General features: G+C 46.3%; 4 protein-coding genes across 4 annotated transcripts; 2 read left to right on the top strand and 2 right to left on the bottom strand.

Annotated features, from left to right (window-relative positions):
- The first annotated feature begins 3,131 nt into the window (after positions 1 to 3,131).
- On the top strand, positions 3,132 to 5,688 carry LOC131294718 (zinc finger protein 436-like). Its single transcript, XM_058322762.1, has 4 exons — positions 3,132 to 3,299; positions 3,375 to 4,263; positions 4,364 to 4,476; positions 4,568 to 5,688. The coding sequence occupies exons 1-4, from the start codon at positions 3,229 to 3,231 to the stop codon at positions 5,598 to 5,600; spliced, it is 2,106 nt and encodes a 701-aa protein (XP_058178745.1). The 5' UTR covers positions 3,132 to 3,228; the 3' UTR covers positions 5,601 to 5,688.
- A 521-nt stretch (positions 5,689 to 6,209) lies between these two features.
- LOC131281915 (uncharacterized) lies at positions 6,210 to 7,219 on the bottom strand. Its single transcript, XM_058311279.1, has 2 exons — positions 6,944 to 7,219; positions 6,210 to 6,518 (listed from the first exon to the last, which is right to left on the bottom strand). The coding sequence occupies exons 1-2, from the start codon at positions 7,217 to 7,219 to the stop codon at positions 6,210 to 6,212; spliced, it is 585 nt and encodes a 194-aa protein (XP_058167262.1).
- A 6,823-nt stretch (positions 7,220 to 14,042) lies between these two features.
- On the bottom strand, positions 14,043 to 18,649 carry LOC131282005 (2-aminoadipate transaminase). The gene is made up of 6 exons (XM_058311386.1): positions 18,390 to 18,649; positions 15,445 to 15,563; positions 15,216 to 15,370; positions 14,980 to 15,126; positions 14,584 to 14,848; positions 14,043 to 14,513 (listed from the first exon to the last, which is right to left on the bottom strand). The coding sequence occupies exons 1-6, from the start codon at positions 18,549 to 18,551 to the stop codon at positions 14,087 to 14,089; spliced, it is 1,275 nt and encodes a 424-aa protein (XP_058167369.1). The 5' UTR covers positions 18,552 to 18,649; the 3' UTR covers positions 14,043 to 14,086.
- Positions 16,399 to 18,197, top strand: LOC131282004 (splicing factor Cactin). Its single transcript, XM_058311385.1, has one exon. The coding sequence runs from the start codon at positions 16,486 to 16,488 to the stop codon at positions 18,130 to 18,132; it is 1,647 nt and encodes a 548-aa protein (XP_058167368.1). The 5' UTR covers positions 16,399 to 16,485; the 3' UTR covers positions 18,133 to 18,197.
- Positions 18,650 to 18,865: the final 216 nt, after the last annotated feature.

Genomic DNA, 18,865 nt, shown 5'->3' with positions numbered 1-18,865 from the left:
ACGCACCGTAGGCACCTAGCACCTCGCTTCGGCCACTGTTGCGTCACTGGACTGGAAATCGCTCGCGGCAAGAACACACAACACAGGCAGCGCGAACCGTTCCCGGGCGCGATTCCACATTCTCTGACCAAACCGTACAATGGCGCAGGACGTCTATCTGGCTGCGAGCCAGATGTGGTGGTGGTGGCCGAAATTACGCCAAGCCCGATTGTCGCGCGGATCCGTGAGTAAAACAATAAAACACCGCGACCCCGTGCGCCACTATCGCGCGCCTTTCGCCCGCTTCGGCTGATTAGATTTGAGCAGGTGGCAGGGGGGACTCGTTGTGTGTTTTGTTATTTTTATGTTTTATTTTACCCTCTTACACTTTCACAGTGCGCAGGGAATTGTTCACGCCGATCGTCCAGCGGTTTGTATTTCCAGCTCCAATTGCTTCGAGTGCGCCGCGTCTATCTCCCGTAATGGTGTGTGCGTATGTGTTTACTGTGAGGGTTTTTCTATTTATTTTTTTTTAGATAAACCTCGCGGTCAGTCGAGCGTCGAGAAGGGAAAAGTCGTAAGTGCACACGCCCCAGCAGAGAAGGCCCTTGGTACGCGCGGGGGATGAGCTTCAATGTCACGACACTTTGCCCGTACACACGTTTCACCAACACGTGTGAGTGTGTCGTTACATGCTCCAACGGTGCAGTTTTGAGTCGAAAGGCGATTTTGGACGTAGCGTACCGATCACTTCACACGTTACATTCCGCGGATCCGCGATCACCGATCATCCCGAGTGTCGATATCGCGAGAAAGCCAAAACAAAAAGAGAACAAAAAAAGAGTAGCACACACAGTCTCACAACATGCAACTTTCGACGAGCGCCACGGAAGACCACTCTGCACTTATCAACCGCTACCGACGGACTAAAACCCCTCCCGAGGGCCAGCGCGCTCGACGCGATTTGTCATCACGGTTCGCGTATCAGCGCCAGTTGGTGAGATAGTCGAGATACCTGGATGTTTGCATTGCTCCAGCCCGCCTAACCCCATTTACACACTTGTGTTTCGCTCAGTACTTCCTAGCGCACACATATTTCAAGTGGTGGCACATGTGATTTGTTGATGCGAAAATATATACCTCTTTTTTTCCATTCCTCCTCATAAATGCGGTTCGTGGTGGACCCACAAAACTACGAGGCACCACGGTTGCTTAGAACCGTTTTTCTCACCGCCCCACCGTTCGATACCTTAGTCCGGCGGACATGCGTCAAATCGACGGCCTGACATCGTACCGAGGTCAGTGTCGTCCCGTGCTCAATCATGATTGATGGCGCGTACGCGGTTCGAGGGGTTTCTCAAACTGAGACGCTAAAGTTGCGGCGGCAAGTAGTAGTGTTGGCTTTGGATACAGAAGGTAGATTTTTCATAAATCGTAGTCCAAAAAAGGAATTCATGCCCGCCGCTAAAGGCAACGGTTGTGTAGACGGTAAGAAATGGATTCCAGGGGTCGATAAATTTCGAACAACCACGCTTTTTACCTTAAGCTGGGATGTGGTGAATGATACTTGATCAAAAACTGAATGCAATGTAGATTGCTAAAATTAGTAAGTTTGTTCAGTTCCCTGAACCATAATTGGTATGGTGTATGGTATGGTGTAATTCAGGTAAAATGAAACATTAACGACCCCTGGAACAGTATATCCTACTCATAGGGCTGCAAGCCGAGTACAAATTGTTTGTCCCCTCCCTCGCGGGCCAAGCAGGTCATTAAACGGTTGATCTCTGTGGAGTGTCCGGAAGTGCGCAAGTTGTACTATTCAAATCATGGTTCGATCGCGTGTGGTGTGTCGATTTGAATCGAAAACCGTTGGCATTATAAAAAATGAATAAAATGCATGCCTCATGCACGATCTAGTCAACACCATGCCAATGGTGTATCTTTCCCAATGATGTACTATAACGTTTTCTTTTCATGTTATCAACATCATCTACCTGATTTTTTACCAGCTTCTGTTTGCCCCTTGAAAACGGAATCGAACGCGTGATACGTTCGCTTATCACGGGTGTCGCATCGATCGATCGTTTGATATGCACTGTTGTCGTGTAATTCGTCAAGCATCGTTTATCTCACTGTCAGGGGATGAAACGAAACCTGCACTCATCAGACTGCTTCATTTTCTGTCCTGATTGCTTTTTGTCTGTACATTTTAAATTTAATTAAGTCAATAGAACAAACTCGTCGCCAACGTTTGAGACATACTGAATTAGTTTTTTTCTCTTTTAATACCTACGCACGAAGATGCTTTCTTTACCAAATCTACAAAGTTTACGTTATCTTTTAGTTGACGGTACCAATGGCGTAACTGTGAGATACGATAACATTGCACGATAAGCGCCAGGTATTCCAAGTTTATTTAAGATGTGGTACACCTTTTCTGTCTGACTAGCGTATCTTCCCCCCTAGAGAGCGGATACCGGTTAACCGGCTAGGCCGTTTGTGTAGAGCTTGTGCGGTTGAGACAGTGTGCAATGTCTGCTACAAATGCAACTCGTATCGAGAAAGTGCCGGCATGTGCTCGGAACCGGATTGGCTTCCTCTTCCGGTAGGTGCCTCAAACAGTATTCCGCATGATATCTTTTCCCCGTTAGAAAAACATCTCTTTCGTGTATGAGAAAATGGATGTGTCGTAATATCATACACCTCTTCATCATCTTTTTTTCTATCTTCATCTTAACGATGGCTTTGATAGTTAATGTAACTAAGATAAGAAGTGATTATTTTTTTTGAAAATGTTTTTTTGAACAAGAGTCAATTTAGTACGTTAGTTTTTAGAACACAACCAGGGTTAATATAGCAGTTAAACATTGAAACCAAGGTGACTTATGAAATGGTATGTCAAAAAAGTTACGGCAAGCTGCAACCTTACTTTATTGTATGAAAAGCTAGCCCGGGAGTATTATAATCTTTTTTTATGTCTTTTCATTTGGTTATTTAATGTTTTAAGAAGTTTTTGTTTAACAAAACTCGGATTCCGACTGCACCTCGGATACCTTTCTTGCATTATTATCATTAGAAACGTCACAACATTGACACTTGAACCACCTGCGTGTGCATTTGCTTGTGTGTTTGGATCAGAATGTTATTATTATTCCCGGGATTGCAGTTAGTTTCCGCCAAATAATACAAAAGTTAGTTAATTATTCGTCGTCCTTCTTTTGTACGTACGAATAACGTATAAATGTAACAATGAAGTGTGCCGTACCCGGTTGTGATACGGATGATAATGTTGTCAGTTCCACGTCTGCGTTCTTTGTCAGGTATGAGCTTCGAGCGTTTTTGCACAACAAAACATGTGTGTTTATTGTTTCTAACCGATTCTCAACATTCGTTAGGTTTCCCGAGGAATGGCAGGCACAGGAACAATGGATCACCATGTTGAGCATCACTGATCCTGCCTTGGTAGCAGCGCTGCTAGCTGGAGAAATGAAAGTATGCAGCTGCCACTTCAGTGAAGATTGTTTCGGAAAGCATCCGCTTTACGGCTATCGGTACCTTCTGCCAGAAGCAATTCCTACGATTTTGCCGAAATACCCAGATCTCTTACCCTTGGTCAATCAAGTCAGGCCAAATAGTTATGTACTATACGATGATACCGACACATCTTCCCCGATTGGGCATGACGTATCAGATATTCTCGCCAGTGAGGACAATGTTGCACCGAACATTGATGAAACTTCAGATCAGGATAATGATATTGAAGACGACCTAGAGGAGATTGGAATCAAATATGAGAATGGGAAGTACTATTTTTACCAACTGGATGAGGATGCCACGTCGGAAACCAACGACGAGCCTGTGGCGAAGGATGACGAGCTGGTATCTTCTGAAGAATTAATCCGCAATGTAAATTATCCTTTCACAAATGATGAACAAACGTCGTGTGATATTTCGGAAAGCATGGTCCTCAAAGAAGAATTACACGCGTCGTTAGAACAAATTGGAGGCGACGGAAATCTTGTCGATGAACTCGCCGAAGAAGGAAAGTTCTCCCAACCCGTCAATTTTGATGCCGATCAGCTCGAGGAAAACGAATCCGATCAGGACAGTCCCAGTCGTGAAGAGCTACTGGACGAGGACTTACAAGAATATTTCGCTGATCATTTGGTTGATGATGTCACATCCTCACACTGTTCAGAGGAGGAGGATGTGATTGAAGCGCTTGATGGTGTGTCCTTGATTGGAAGAGTCTTTCCTGCGAAGGTCTCAAATGAAAAAATCGAAGTAAGGTTCAGAACGAATGTGCGGTGCGCATGTTTAATCCTTCATTATAAAGAGGACATTAATGTTTGCCATTTCTTCCTTCCCGTTTAATCACGATTAGCGCTATTGTTGCGATTTTTGTGGAAAAAGATTCCAATATCCGAGCCAAATGAAGAAGCATGTGGTCACTCACACCAAGGCGAAGCCATTCAAATGTGATCAATGTGGGAGAAGGTAAGTACATTTTAGCGTTGAAGCAAACCTGACACAAACGTTACCTATTCACTTGTTTTTCTTTTTCTTTTATGTAAATGAATGCGTCTAGTTTTGGGCAAAAAATTAACCTAAAAATTCACATGCGCCGGCACACAGGAGAGCGTCCCGAGCCAAAGTTTACCTGCGAGGCATGCGGCAGAAAGTGTTACCGCCAGAGCGAATTTGAGAAACATCTCAACAGTCATCGGAAAAAATTTCCCTTCGAATGTGTGATCTGTGAATCGCGCTTCATGAACGTGACCTCGTTGTACATCCATCTCCGCCAGGACCATAAAGACAAAGACATCTCGATGCAGGAGACTCTGGAAAGGTTTGCCGAAACTAACGAGGTGCAGATCTTCGACGACAAGCAGGAAGAGAACGAAAACGAAACGCTGCATTCGGATGGCCGCTGGGAGTGCACGGTATGCAAGCAGCGGTTCCGATACGTAAAGCTTCTCCGCAAACACAAGCGTAAGATGCACCCGAAGATATACTCCTGTCGGTACTGTCCGCGCAATTTCGCGTACCGGAGCCAGCTGGAAAAGCATCTACCAACGCATACGCACGAGAAGCGATTCAAGTGTGGGAAGTGCAGCACCAAGTTCTCGCAACGTTCCAACCTTAACAAGCATATGTATACCAAGCACGGCGTAACCGTACCGTGGGATGCCCTGCAAGACGTCCTGATGGAGTGTGATACGGAAACCAAGGTGTCGTATGAGTGCTCACGGTGTGTTAAGTCGTTCTCCCGAAAGAGCACCTGGCTGGCGCACCTCGAGACACATCACACCAACAACGATTTGCAGCCCACGTGTGGACTGTGTAATATGTCATTCGCGTCAACCGCCTTGCTCACCTCCCACATGGGAAGGGAACACATTTCGGTGAAGAAACTGTCGCCACAAAAGCTGCTCATCAACATTCAAACGGCCACGGTAAGCCTTCGTGAGTCGCTGTTGTTTGATGCATATGAGGGTGAAATGGAGGAGGGATATGGTGAGGTGGAGCAGTACATTGACGAAGAACAGGATGTTGAGGACGAGAGTGAGGAAATAGGAGACTATTACACTACTAACATGCTACAAGACAAAATTGATTAATGTAAGTAGTACAAGGCCATATGTGGGAAAGGACAAGAACATGCTCAGTTTAGCAAACAAAGTGATCGTTTTTCTTTTTGGTAGCTAGGCTGGGCTTAAATCTACCTTTCATGAATCTCGAGTAGCGTTATCGAGAGAGCTTATCTTAAAAGAACTCGGGAAACATCATGCCGTGGTTACATCGATTGCTTTATTCAATAAAATAAATCGTACATTACTTGGCGTGATCGAATGTTTTGCGAAGAATTCTCCTACATACAAAGAATTGAGGTGGAAGGATGGCGCAGACGAAGCCGCTAGCAAAGCCGGAATAGGGAATAGGACCAATGTGGCGAGCAACGGTGACCGGTTTCGGATAGAGCTTCGTCAGGCGCCTCATAAGTAAGTAAGTTTCCTACACAAAACTACAGCATTTATTCCGCGGTTTAAATAAAAAAATAAAAAAATAAAACAAAAAACTTCTTATTTTCACATTATGGGTCAACCCACCCGAAAAACCCACGTTCTAACATAGGCAGAAGGGCTTCCAGGAAAAGACCGGTAATAGTAGAAGATATGAAGTAATGGCCTCTCCCATCATCATTATCATCATCATCATCATCATCCTCATCAGGCAATGTTGCGGGTGACCTTCCGGAAGTAGTTCTGCATCTGCTTCATCCGTACGTCCTGCAGCTTGCCGACTCGCCCCATCAGCCGCTCATGGCGGCAGATCTCGCAGAAGTTCCGCGTCACCACGTGCATCGGGCTGCGGTAGTAGACGGACGGGTTGCCGTTGGTTCCGGTTTTCCGGTGCGCCCAAACGTGTAGGATCATCTCGACGAAGGAAATCACGAGCGCGAACAGCTTGGGCGTCATGAACAGCAACGGTAGCAGGTAGAGCAGATGAGCGGCACTGTTATAGCCAACAGTGATCTCCTGGAAAGGAAACACGGGAAGGGATAGTAACAACGTGGTTATAGTGCGTTTCGTTGTGTTCGAGGTGCTTTTGGGCATGGGGTAACTTTTAGTGGTTCTTGTTCTAGCTAACTAATGATCGGGTTTTAGTCGGTTTAGTGGTTAACTTGATCTTTAATCCTCGCGCCATCCATCAACAAGCAAGCACACACACACACTCACATTAACACCATTCAATCGTTCTCATGCTTGTCCTTTTCCTTCTCCTCCTCCTCCTCGTCTATTGGCTACTACACAAGACAAATGGGACACGTTCGGCGTTCTATACCTCTTCCGCTTCCTGGCGTAGCAATACGGTACACTTGAGTACATACATTCCCGCGTCGTGTGGAGTCTGTCTATAAAGCCTAGCGAGAGTAGAGTATGGAGTATCATTTGACAGGTACCTCCTTCGTCATCGGAATCATCTTTTGCTTGCACGCGTTGGTGATCGCGGCCGCACAACCGATCGTCGCGGATGCAGGCCGCCGCGCGACGATACCCGACTGGTTGCGGAGGTACTGCTTCGGTACTAGGAACTTGCTCCGCCGCCGGTGGCTCAAGATGGTCGGTTCCGCTGGGTAGCTGCTCACCTCACCCGTCTCCTTGTCCAGATAGATACGCTCCCGGTCGTACCCGCCGACCGTGTCGTACTCCATCTCGCCAGTTTCGCGGTTCAACATGGTGCTGCAAGGGGAAGGGTAGAAATAATATGGTAAGTACAGGAAACCACTTTTTCACCGTCTTTATTTTATGTTGATTGTACTGAAAATGTTTAAAATTGTACCCAATTTTACCACCATTTGGATATAACTTAATTTGTTTTTCCGGGATCGTAAATCATGCTGGCTTGTTAAAGCTTTAAACAATGGTCAATAAATCAATCCACATGCCAACGCTTTTCTTCAGGTGCGGCACTTAAAATGGTTTTCGATTATCAAACATTAGCCCACGGTTCGCCAGGTTCAGTTGAGCTGCCTGATAACGGTCCGGTAGCCAAGTGCCGGCACTGTGCAAAGCGACGGCTGAATATCAGAACACCAGGAGGAGTTTTCCTTATATGCACATATGTTTTGCTCGTTTTAATTAATCGCAATTGTTTAATGCTTTACGCTTGCCGCTTAGTATTAGGAAATTGATTTTTCGGGATGTTTTAGTGTCCATTCCTCTTGAATTTTTAGTGCATGTATAACATTTTCTAGATAGAAAATCAGTCATCATAATCATCCCAAATGATGAACCTATTAAAATAAACGGATAAACTGATTCGCCCGAATCCCGAAATGCCATATAAAACTATCGAGCATCCCCTTTTCGCGTCCTGACTCTGGTCAGCTCCGGCCAGCTCATTACCAATGCGCCGAAATTCTCCGCCGGTAAATTATGCAAATGGCGTCAATTACCGCAACGAACTGTTGGAACGGTTTTGCCACCGCGTTCGGACGTCGGGGTTCGTGTGACGTTGGATGTGTCGTTTTCAGAGTGCACAAAAACAATCCAATAAATTTCCATCAATTTCTTTGCCTTCCGACTCACTGGGCGGGACGGCAGGGCGTGCTGGGAGGTGGGCGAAAAGTAGCAAATATACAATTCCCCCCTGCGGGAGGAGTCTGCGATCGCGAAAGATACCGTCGCTTCCTTATGGTTCCCTCATGGCACCTCGTGTCGCGTCAAGATGGATGCTCTTTTGTGGCGAACTTTGAAACCGGCCAAGACGGCTGCCCGTCTTCATTTGCTTTACACTGGCCGGCCTAATCAGCATGTGCTGTCCGGCTAGGCAAAGGTGTGGGGGAGATTGGGGTTCCCGCTGGTTGACCCTTTGAACCTCCAGCGCGTTCCAGCAACGTGCATCGATGCCGTCCGTGGCCTTGCCAATGGAACGATTCTCTACGGCAATGATGCGCAATGGAAACTGCCCTACGTGTACTCGTTTTATTGATATTTTATGGGGATATTTTATTAGATTCCTTAGAACTCTGACCAATTTCCTCCTGAAGAGGGGAATCGTGCTCGAGGAGGGATACCTATGCCTATAGGGGTAAGCGTGGACGATACAATCCACAAAAGCGAAATTGAATTCTGCTGCAATCTGGCACCTGACTGAAATAGCCTTTGGCTGATAAGATATCTTACAGGGGAGCGCGTAGACGGCGATGGTTTAAGGGTGATTTGAAACTTTAACTTTTTAAATAAATCTTTCCTCCATCCATCAACCTAAGCCGTTCCAATTTCCTTCTGTATGCACAGATTGTTTGGAAGTAAAAAAGTGACACAACTCTTTTACACGACACAGGCTCTTCCTTACAATCATTGGATGTCGCCTCTGTTGGCTACTATAGGCCACCGGAAGACGACCCCAAGTAGGCAGTACAAAGCATATAAGACCGGCGCATTCGCACGCGTAGTGGAATTGCTGTTTGTAAACATCGATTAACGCTCGTTTAGGTGTCACGTGGTAGTGCCAAGCGTCCGCCGCAATTTTACTCCATAATTGGGCTGCGGAAATGAGTGAGATCATAAAAAAAAAATCGCTCAGAATATAGTGGCCACAAGGAAATGTGTACTCATGTTTTTGTTAGTACATTGGCTGGCGCATTGCTAAGAGCAAAGATTATAGTTTTTGTGGAGGCGTACGCTCATCATCATTTATCACCAACCACGCGAACTAGCTATTCGACTCGTATGTCTCGCGATCGTGCAAATCCCCATGTATTCGATCGAGGGTAGTTGTTAGCTCCCCACACACCCTCCACGGAGGAAACGGAAGTTTGCTACCCAGTAAAAAAAAACAGTGGGACATAAAATAGGGAAAAAATCATGTCATTAGAAAACTTCAATCAAAATGATTTTTTCGCGTCTTTTGTATTCTCGTACCTTCATTCGGTTCTTCTTTATTTTCATACAGAAAAAATATGCACTGGAATGACGGGAATGTTGGAATAAGCAAGGTGCACTATTTTGTAACTATTAGAAATATTTAACGATTTATTCCTTAGTCCAAAAAATGCCTTTAGGGGTTGACATGAAGCCATTGATTTAAAACACAACAAGGCTCAAGATTTTGCAGGACAAAGCGCCGTCTTGAATAAAATTCATTTTATTATATTTTAAACCATATTGAACTTTATGTACCACTTGTCGGAAAACCAGCCTCAGTGAGACCTGAACGATAAGCAAGTAAATTGAACTATTTATGGCATGAGGTAATACTGCGTGTACCTCTTATGTGGATTAACTAATCGTACTAACGACGACGCCTGCAGCTTGATGAATGATTTAAATTAATCCTCCTCATTCGAAAAAAAACATTTTATCTGCTTACAACGATCAACACAGGAGGCGTACATGGGGAAGATGTGATAAGATTTCCCTAATCGCACCAACCGGTTGCCCGCGTCCTCTCTGTCTTTTTGGTAAGGTTCGTTATTCTTTAACTTTACCAGTACCGGGCGCAACATGCATACAGCCTTATCTGGCTCCGGGCAGGCAAGATATGGTAAAAGGGAGCCTTGGAAACAAGATCCATCAGAGCATTAAAACGGAATTAGGGCCGCATATCAGATTTGAGGTGGGCAAAAAATATTTCTAAGCACGTGTGTGTGAACTGGGGTGTTTGTTTTTCAAGCTTCTTCAATTCAATTTTTTTCATAAAATTGATGTAACAGATAACTATATCTCTTGCATAGCATAAGCCTTCAATGAATGAAGCCTTCGTAAAGGTAGTTCTTTTTTGGACGTCCCATCTGAGATCTTAAAACTGTTTTCTTGAAGTCTTCAATCTTTGCTCGATTATCTTCCTCGCAAGGGACAAACACAAAAAGTACAATAATTACATCCGCGACAAGCCCGCCACTAACATTAACTTCCTCTCAACGCTTTGCGTGCTTCAATGGCACGGTTCCGTGGCGTGTGTCTGTTTGTGCCTGAAATTCTGGTAAGACGGTTTAATTTAGCACGGACATTACCTCCCTACCCTTACATACCTATTTTTGGAGAGAAAAATTGTCGCTCTTCAGTATTTTTTGCAGCCCTCCAAATAAGCGCTTTCAATTGTGTTCAGACCACCTCCCGTGATCTTTCAGGGCGTTCTTCCGCGATCTTGTGTTGTTGGATACTTCTTGTTTTCCCCCGTTTCGATCCCTGCTTCTGGCTCGATCGATGCGGACAAACCGCGGACCGTGACGTCAGCGGTCACGGACACGGTTGCAAATTTGACCGATCGCCGTCTGCTGCCTTTATATCAGGGATTTTCAATAGCGCGTGCTGGTGTTCCTCCCGCTGTTAGACAACTCACACCACCGCTAATGATCGATCGTCGCGCTAATGATGGTGTGTTGTATTGTGTCGCGCAACCGTGCTTGCGGTTCCGCTGAGAGATCGGGTTGAGCAAAGGAAGACAAACAACTGCGCAACAGCACTGCGTCTGATGCTGGGCACGCTTGAACTGCTGGACCTTCTTAGGGCGGCGGCAACGACGAACGACGACGACGACGACGACGTCCGTGCCCGTACAGGTGTGCGATGGTGATGTTGGGCAAGTGATTGTGTCCCTGCTCCCGGATGCGGTGGGATTCGCGGTACGAATACACTCTTCGCGTCGAACACAGTCGACACACTGCTGCTATCTTCCACTCCGGGCGATCGGGAGGACGATCTTGCTGAAACGGCCCCTTGGATCGATGGCGCTTTTCGCGTGGCACTATTAAGATAGTACACCGCACTATCAGTAGTTGCAAAACCCGACACCGAATGCAACTCTTGGACAAATCAATCAATTGAAAATTCCACTCCGGTCCTGCTGGCTTCGGTAGACAAATGTGTGCAGTGACGTGTTATCCAGCTTGGCAGCGATTCAGCGAACGTTTCACATGTTTTTCTGTCCTACACCTATCCAGTACGGCACGGTTTTGCCTTATCGACCCCAAGGGGTGGTTCGACGCGAGGACTTCAGAGCACAGACCGCCGTTGAAACAGTCCCTACCAGTGCACGGCTTATCACCTTTTTTCGTCGCGCACACGACGACGGTTGGTGCCAACCATTTCCCATATACGAACACCGGACACGACGGTTAACCTTTGACTTGCGTCACATTCACTGGCAATTTTTGCCTTGTGCTTGCTTATATTTATACCCGTTTGTCCCCACACGACGTCCCAGACACGATCGATCGTTTTCCACTGAATCGAAGCAAAGATTTCTTTGTGCTGCGAGATTTAAATCAGGCCTTTTCCAAACAAACCAACAGATGGTAACACTGCGAATACGATATGCGCGAGCGCAAATTTGAAATCCTCAATTTGTTTCCACCAAAGTGTGGTTTGTGTGTATGTGGGTTTGCGTCCGCGCAAAGTAGGCCGCGAGCTCTTTTATTCAGCGATGTGATCCGCTGCGACACGAGTTTACCGAGCGACTAACTGACGGCGAGAGTCGCGTCGAGTTCGCGCGAACGAGTCGCGAACGAATGTGATTTCTTCCCCCCCAAACGTTGGCCACACCACCAGTGCCGCTTCCTCCGCGTGCAGGGGGTGATTAAGTTTGTCCGGACCACCACCACCACCACCCGTCCCGTCCATTCCCGCAACAAGGGTGTGATGGTACGCGAGGCGTAGTTGTGCGATGCTGCCAAAATCCCAAAACAAACAGTTCAAAAAGCCGCACAAACACCACCGATCACCGACTCTCCGAATGGCCGGTGCGCGGAGATGCCGCGGGCCGCGCATTTTGTCCGTCAGTCGAGATACTTTTTCCCTTCGGAACAAAGAACACAGTCCCCAAAAGCCACTGGTCGGCTGTGGAATCTTTTATTTCGAAACCGTATTATCTCAAGTTGAAAAATTAAATAGTTAAAATTATGAATCAGGTTTAATTGCATTTTTCAAAGGGCTTGCAAGACAGGCTTCTATGACTTGGAAAAAGATTAAAAGAGCTAAAGCGACTAGGGATGGTTCCTATGGCGATTAACAACATCATTGCAACGATAGATGCAACATAAGCTAAATAATTTCTCAATAACTTAGGCCATTTCAGGAAAAACCTTCCACTTTTAGTAAAAAATTGATTATTTCTAGAAAAGTTCACCGACCACTGACTTAAAAAAAAGGAAGTGGAAGGAGACCATTCCTCCACAAAGGAATAGATCACGGGAACAATTTCCGACAGTTGGTGTTGGGCGCTTCGGCTACTGTTAGATCAACTCCGCCAGAGAGAAACTGCGCGCTTATCGAACGCTATGCACCTACACTCCGCCACTCTCGGGGTGGTGATAAGATAGGGGCCGATATACGATTTCCTTTTCTGGCCAGGGAATCGTCGGCGTTCGTCTGCTGACGGGACCTATTGGGAGGATTGCGAAATACCCGGCATATATGCGCAAATGGTCCGTCAAGTATCCGCGCGTATGCAAGGCCGAAAACTACCACAGATGTTAATGTACGCGAAAAAATATCGATGAGTGTTTGCGTGCATTTTTTCACAGAAGCGAGGGTAGAGATTATTTGGACAATCGATTGAAGTTTACTGTGCTGCCTTGGGTAAACAGGGAGCATGGCCGTTCATGCAAATCGAAAATCCGGTTTTTGGCGGTACACAACAGGCGCGGAGAAAAACTAGAAAACGGTTTCCCCCAACCGTGACGCGTTCTTACAAGATATCGCCCGCAATTGATGAAGACGTGCGGTCCCAAAAATAAAACAAAAATCAGCTGGCCATATCTCACTTTCTACAGCAGTGGCTGACGACAAGGCTGATGAAAATTGACATGTTTTAGCGACAGAAAAGAAGTCCAAAACCAGCATCATACATCAAGACACTTAATAGGTAAAACAAGAAGATAAAGATAATTGATGGTGATCCATCATCATTCGTGACGGTGGGTTTTAGGCACTAACATTTTAACGAATTGAATTCTAGCGATGACGAATTTTGTTCTTGATGACCCAGTAATCAAAACCAGAAGAAAAGCAGTTATTGCATTTATTTGGCGCACTCGAACATCAGTTACAAACTCATGTACAGCGGCCGTCTCATTCGGGATATCCCCCTGAGTGGCCCTTCCATCTATATCTGTGCCCTACCGCCATGTAGTAAACACAAACTTATTTAAGTTATGCACTCAAAATGCACTGACGGTTAGTTGTGCTGCTCCACCTCCACTCAAACCGCCCACCCGAGTTCCGCAAGCTCTGCGTGTGCGAATATTGACAAGACACTTCGTGGCACTTGTTTTTCATCGTGCATGCGTGCACGAAACACGTGAGACAGTGTTAGGGCGGCAAGCATCGTTGAGAAGGGCGGCTGCACGCCATAAAGTTTGCGAGCAATTATTCAAATAAAACGATAAAGCTAGACGACGGATGTGCAATGTGATATGAGTCTTCTGGGCTCCTTGTTGATGGGTCGTATCAATTGTTTGCATTGCGGTTACCCGGCATTTGATTAAGGAGCATACATTATGCCAAATTGTATGATGTGAGTTGAGTGTTTGGAACAGTGTTTTTATTGCCTTTGCAACTGGTGCTTTGGGCCGTCAATATACATAGACACGAGGTGGTTAAGCTGGGCCGGTTTTGGCCATAAAGTCCCTTGCCGCTGCGCAGAAGGACGCCACACTGCGTCGCAGATAATCTGGAGCATGGAAGGCGAATGTGAAACGAATGAAATTGCGCGCCTCACCGGAATAGGAAAATCTTGGCCCGGGAACCCCAGCCACTCGATGCTTTTCTATGCTGTATTGGTTTAGCGCCACACAGTCGATGTGCTCGGGAAAGCGTATCCATACGAAGTATCCTCCCTGGGGTCTACTGAAGCTGCACTCCTTGGGAAGGTGGGTCTCAAGCGTTTCCAGCATTGCCTGTAGCCGTGCTGAGTAGTTGCTGCTGTACAGTTGCACCTGCCGTCGGGCCAAACCCATCTGGATGAGGGTGCTGACGATTCCTCCGGTGTAGTTATTGGCCGCGCCACCGCTTTTCAGAACTCCGCTGTGTGTAGACACGGAATATGTGTTTTACTTTGTGTTCAAAATATTTCGAGACATCGAGATCTTCCTACCTATTACGGAAGGCTTCTACACATCGCGGAGGGCACTCCATCCAACCGAGCCGTATGCCGGGCGAAAGGATCTTCGAGAAGGATCCGTTCGATATGACATTTCCACGCCAGCCCTCCACCACTCCCAGGTCAGCGATATCGTAGGCAAACAAACGCTTCGGTGGTGCGCCATCAGGATCACCGTAGTGCAATAAATTGTACACATCGTCGCACGCAATCAAGATATCGCTTTCGCGGGCGAGTTTTATCAGCTGATGACACTTGTCTGTACACCGGAAGAAGTAAACGTTGCCAAAATAGGAAACCATCGCATATCAGGCAACTTATCAGCAATCGGGGTATGCTACAGAACCGGTCTAAACAGCCCGCGCACCACCCTTCAATCGATCTACTTACCCTCAGAAAAAACAATTCCCGTTGGATTGTGGAAGGTCGGCATAGTGTAATAAACACCCCAGAATAGTTTCCCTTTCGCTTCGTAGCGGTGCTGCTCGATCAAGCCCTTCAGGGTGCCCACATTGGGACCGTCCTCTTCGAGGGGCACTAATCTCCAGAAGGACAAATAAAATTACGATTTGACTAGTATTTCACGCATGGTTGGGTGCTGATGCGAACGATAAGATTGTACTCACCAGGAACTATTTTCATTGTGTTAAACTGTGATATGGTTTCGAGAGCAATCATGTACGTGTACTCGTCGACGAATATTACCCCTGCCAGATCGACCAGCGTCGACAGTATCAGGTGAAGCCCGCTCGTAGCTCCACTGGTTTGAACCAGATCGGACCTGATAGATTATCGATCAATTTTAAAGCACCTGACGGAAAACGTTGATACGCTGGGAGAGATAGCATTACTCACTTGTTGACCTCACTGCGGTAGCCCTCGGTGAGGAAAGATGCAAGGTTTTCGCGAAATTCCGTCGTGCCAATAGTAGGTCCATATTGGAAGAGGAATGATTTATTTTCTGCTTCATATTTCTGCAAAACCATGGTAATTATTATGTACAAGGAATTAGTATTAACCATCGATGATAATAACAATCAGGCAACATTAATTTTTTAATACATTAAACAGACGTTTTAAAAAAACACTGTAAGCGCCCTCTGGATGTCAAACCTAGTAACTATTATTTCCCTTTCAAATACGTTTTTCATAAAACAAGATTTACGGAAGAATCTTTGCTGTATAAAGTTGTGTGTCTTCAAAGGACCTTTCGTTTGGGGTCTCTTGCTTAAATTGGCCAAGCTCGTTTGATTTTGACCATTCAAATGTGATTCGAATAGGTCAAATGGGATCTAATCCTTTTGAATCCGTCAAGGGATCTTCTTTCTTCTTTCTTTCGCTATGCGAGTCGGGGTATATCCTCCTACGCTAAGTCGAACGTTTGTTCCCTTACTCGTAATCAGAGGCGTACCGACTCTGTCCGAACTCCTATGAAGGGGCTCGTCCTTTAGGACCGGCTAATAATAGCCATATGTCCACCCGCCGGCCACGGGAGGGATAATTCCTTCCGTTGTCAGGACACAAGAACTCGTGGTCCGCTTGATTGACTCAAACAGAACGAGATGTGCGGCAGCTAGGATTTTTCTGACCTGAGCTCCAGCTCGGCGTGACCACGCGGTCGTGCCGTAACCTTACTTTTCCGCTAACCCTTTCAGGAACTGCACTGCTAACCTCCGCTCTGATTCACTGCCGAACTGAAACTGCCGTCAAGGGATTGAATCTTTGAGGCTTCCGAATCGCGACTCTGCCATCACTAGGTGCCATCTCAACCTGTCAAAACAAACATCTTGTGTTGTTAAAAAAAGTTAGTAAAATTTTCTGTGCTTTAGAAATACGTGTTTTTTAACGAAAAATAGTTTATTTTCGTGTTGAAAGGACTTCTTTCTTCTTATCACGATGTGGGGCGATCACGGAGAAAAGGCAGCCCCGTTCGTATGGAAGAAAAAGCTCGAAAAACAAGGCTTGAAAGATATCTCACGGCGGGAGCTGGAAGCATTGAATCGAAAGACGCAGCTTGAGAATGTTATCGAACTGGAGAAGATCAAAAAGCGTCGCCTGGAGCGAGAACATCAACAGCAGCAGCGCGAAGACGATATGTACTTGATGCAGCGCTCGAAAGAAGCGGCCCAGTTCGATGAATGGCAACGGCAGGAAGAATCTTTCCACCTTGAACAGGCCAAGCTGCGTAGCAAAATCCGCATTCAGGATGGGCGCGCCAAGCCGATCGATCTGCTGGCGCAATACATCTCCGAGCAGAATCTGGAGGAATCGATCGAGATGCAAATGCACGAGCCGTACACCTATCTGAACGGGCTGGGTTTGGATGATCTGGAGGATTTGCTCGTCGATATCAAGGTATACAACGAGCTTGAAAAGGGCAAGAATCTAGACTTCTGGACCGATCTGACAATTATCGTAGACGACGAGATCCACAAGCTGCGCAAGGTGGAGGCAGAAAAGCAACGGATTGCGACCGGTCGACGAGAGGGCATCCACCAGAGTGTGGCCAAGGACGTGACGGAGATTTTCCGAGGCAAAACAGCCCAGCAGTTGGAAGATTTGAAGAAGAAAATCGAGGACAAGATCAACAGCCAGCAGGATGGACTAGATATAGGATACTGGGAGAGTCTTCTGTCGCAGCTTAAGGCACATATGGCCCGGGCAAGACTGCGCGATCGGCACCAGGACAATCTCCGCAGCAAGCTGGAGCTGCTCAAAAAGGAACAAGAAATTCAAATCAAAAAGGAAGAACAAACGGACGACGAAGAAGCGGGTCCCTCGGGAATGGGTTCGAAGACTGCGGAACAGGCAGACGAATCATCGATGGATAGCGCTGCAGCACAATCGGAATCGGAAGTGCCCTCTAAGGCTAGCGACAACCACGAGACGGATCTGCTCGATGAGTGTTTCGAGGCGTACAAGAAGGGGGGTTACGAACCGAAGTACCTCCAGGCAGCTGACATAGAGCACGGTATCGAAATCATTACCGAGGAGAAAGACGAAGAAATTTTAGACACACTGCGCCAGAAAGTGCTCGGAATCAACCAGGAGGAAGAGTTGTACTCGCGCGAAGAAATGCTGCTCCGGAAGGAAGCACGTCGAGGCATGGACCACGACGAGGCAGAATTTTCCGTCGAGACACGGGTGGACTCGCAGGTGTACCTATGGTCCGATAAATACCGTCCCCGGAAGCCCCGTTACTTCAACCGAGTACACACCGGATTCGAGTGGAACAAGTACAACCAAACGCACTACGATATGGACAATCCACCGCCGAAGATTGTGCAAGGCTACAAGTTCAACATCTTTTATCCGGATCTGATCAACAAGAACACAACACCACAGTACTTCCTCACGCCCTGCTCGGACAATGGGGACTTTGCGACGCTTCGCTTTCATGCCGGACCACCGTATGAGGACATTGCCTTCAAGATCGTTAATCGCGAGTGGGAATTTAGCTACAAACGTGGTTTTCGATGCCAGTTCCAGAACAACATTTTCCAATTGTGGTTCCACTTCAAACGCTACCGTTACCGTCGTTAGATTGGTTAAGATTCACTGCTTTTGTATAATGTAGGCACAAAGTTTGAGTACGAGAAATAAACTATAATTAAAAAAGTAATGTATGATAATGTATTGAATGAATTTTAATGGAGAATCTAGCGATCTTTCATACATTTTAGCAAATACTTTCGGGTCATGATTATGATGGCCCTTATCTCATTGCTCGCTCTACCCTGATAATGCAGTTGATTCTACAACTCATCAAATTTGGAAGATTCACCGGATATTCTACTTACCACCCGTTTTTCGGTGGCCAAACAGATATATTTCGCACTCTCCTCTAACAGATCCGGCCCAGGAGCGCCGGCCGACAGGTTGGCGATCTTGTGATCGTACACATTCAGATCGCTTCCATCGAACAGGTGGTTCATCGGCACTTCTTTCCGAACGTTTTCCATATCGCAATGTTGCGGAAACAAAACACTACCAAGCTCTACCAACTACTGAACCGAATAACTTCCGAGTAGTTGATTTCAAGTCCGGGCTTGAGCAATAATCACTTCCGGTCACTGGCAGGGAATTTTTGCTAGACACAACGAAAAGAGTTCGCTAAGACTGGGCTGCTTTGTTTACACATCATTACGCATGACGTGCGCTTCTACGTTGCGAGATAACAACAGTGTAGGGGAACGTGGGGTGCAGGAGATTTTCATAGAAGAATTAAAATAGTGTAGTAAAAAACAAAAAAAGTACTTGATGCTACTATTTATAA

This window comes from Anopheles ziemanni, chromosome 2 (assembly GCF_943734765.1).
Source record: "Anopheles ziemanni chromosome 2, idAnoZiCoDA_A2_x.2, whole genome shotgun sequence".
NCBI lineage: Eukaryota > Metazoa > Arthropoda > Insecta > Diptera > Culicidae > Anopheles > Anopheles ziemanni.
The sequence above is the reverse complement of the archived record's forward strand: the minus strand, read 5'-3'. Positions and strand labels throughout refer to the sequence as shown.

Excerpts from the sequence above, each read along its gene's own strand:
- LOC131294718 (XM_058322762.1), top strand. The coding sequence starts at position 3,229 with ATGAAGTGTGCCGTACCCGGTTGTGATACGGATGATAATGTTGTCAGT. Across the intron at positions 3,300-3,374 it reads ACGTCTGCGTTCTTTGTCAG|GTTTCCCGAGGAATGGCAGG; the intron begins GTATGAGCTTCG and ends AACATTCGTTAG. Across the intron at positions 4,264-4,363 it reads TCTCAAATGAAAAAATCGAA|CGCTATTGTTGCGATTTTTG; the intron begins GTAAGGTTCAGA and ends AATCACGATTAG.
- LOC131281915 (XM_058311279.1), bottom strand. The coding sequence starts at position 7,219 with ATGTTGAACCGCGAAACTGGCGAGATGGAGTACGACACGGTCGGCGGG. Across the intron at positions 6,519-6,943 it reads TGATTCCGATGACGAAGGAG|GAGATCACTGTTGGCTATAA; the intron begins GTACCTGTCAAA and ends TTTCCTTTCCAG.
- LOC131282004 (XM_058311385.1), top strand. The coding sequence starts at position 16,486 with ATGTGGGGCGATCACGGAGAAAAGGCAGCCCCGTTCGTATGGAAGAAA.
- LOC131282005 (XM_058311386.1), bottom strand. The coding sequence starts at position 18,551 with ATGGAAAACGTTCGGAAAGAAGTGCCGATGAACCACCTGTTCGATGGA. Across the intron at positions 15,564-18,389 it reads TGGCCACCGAAAAACGGGTG|AAATATGAAGCAGAAAATAA; the intron begins GTAAGTAGAATA and ends ATGGTTTTGCAG. Across the intron at positions 14,514-14,583 it reads GTAGAAGCCTTCCGTAATAG|CGGAGTTCTGAAAAGCGGTG; the intron begins GTAGGAAGATCT and ends GTCTACACACAG.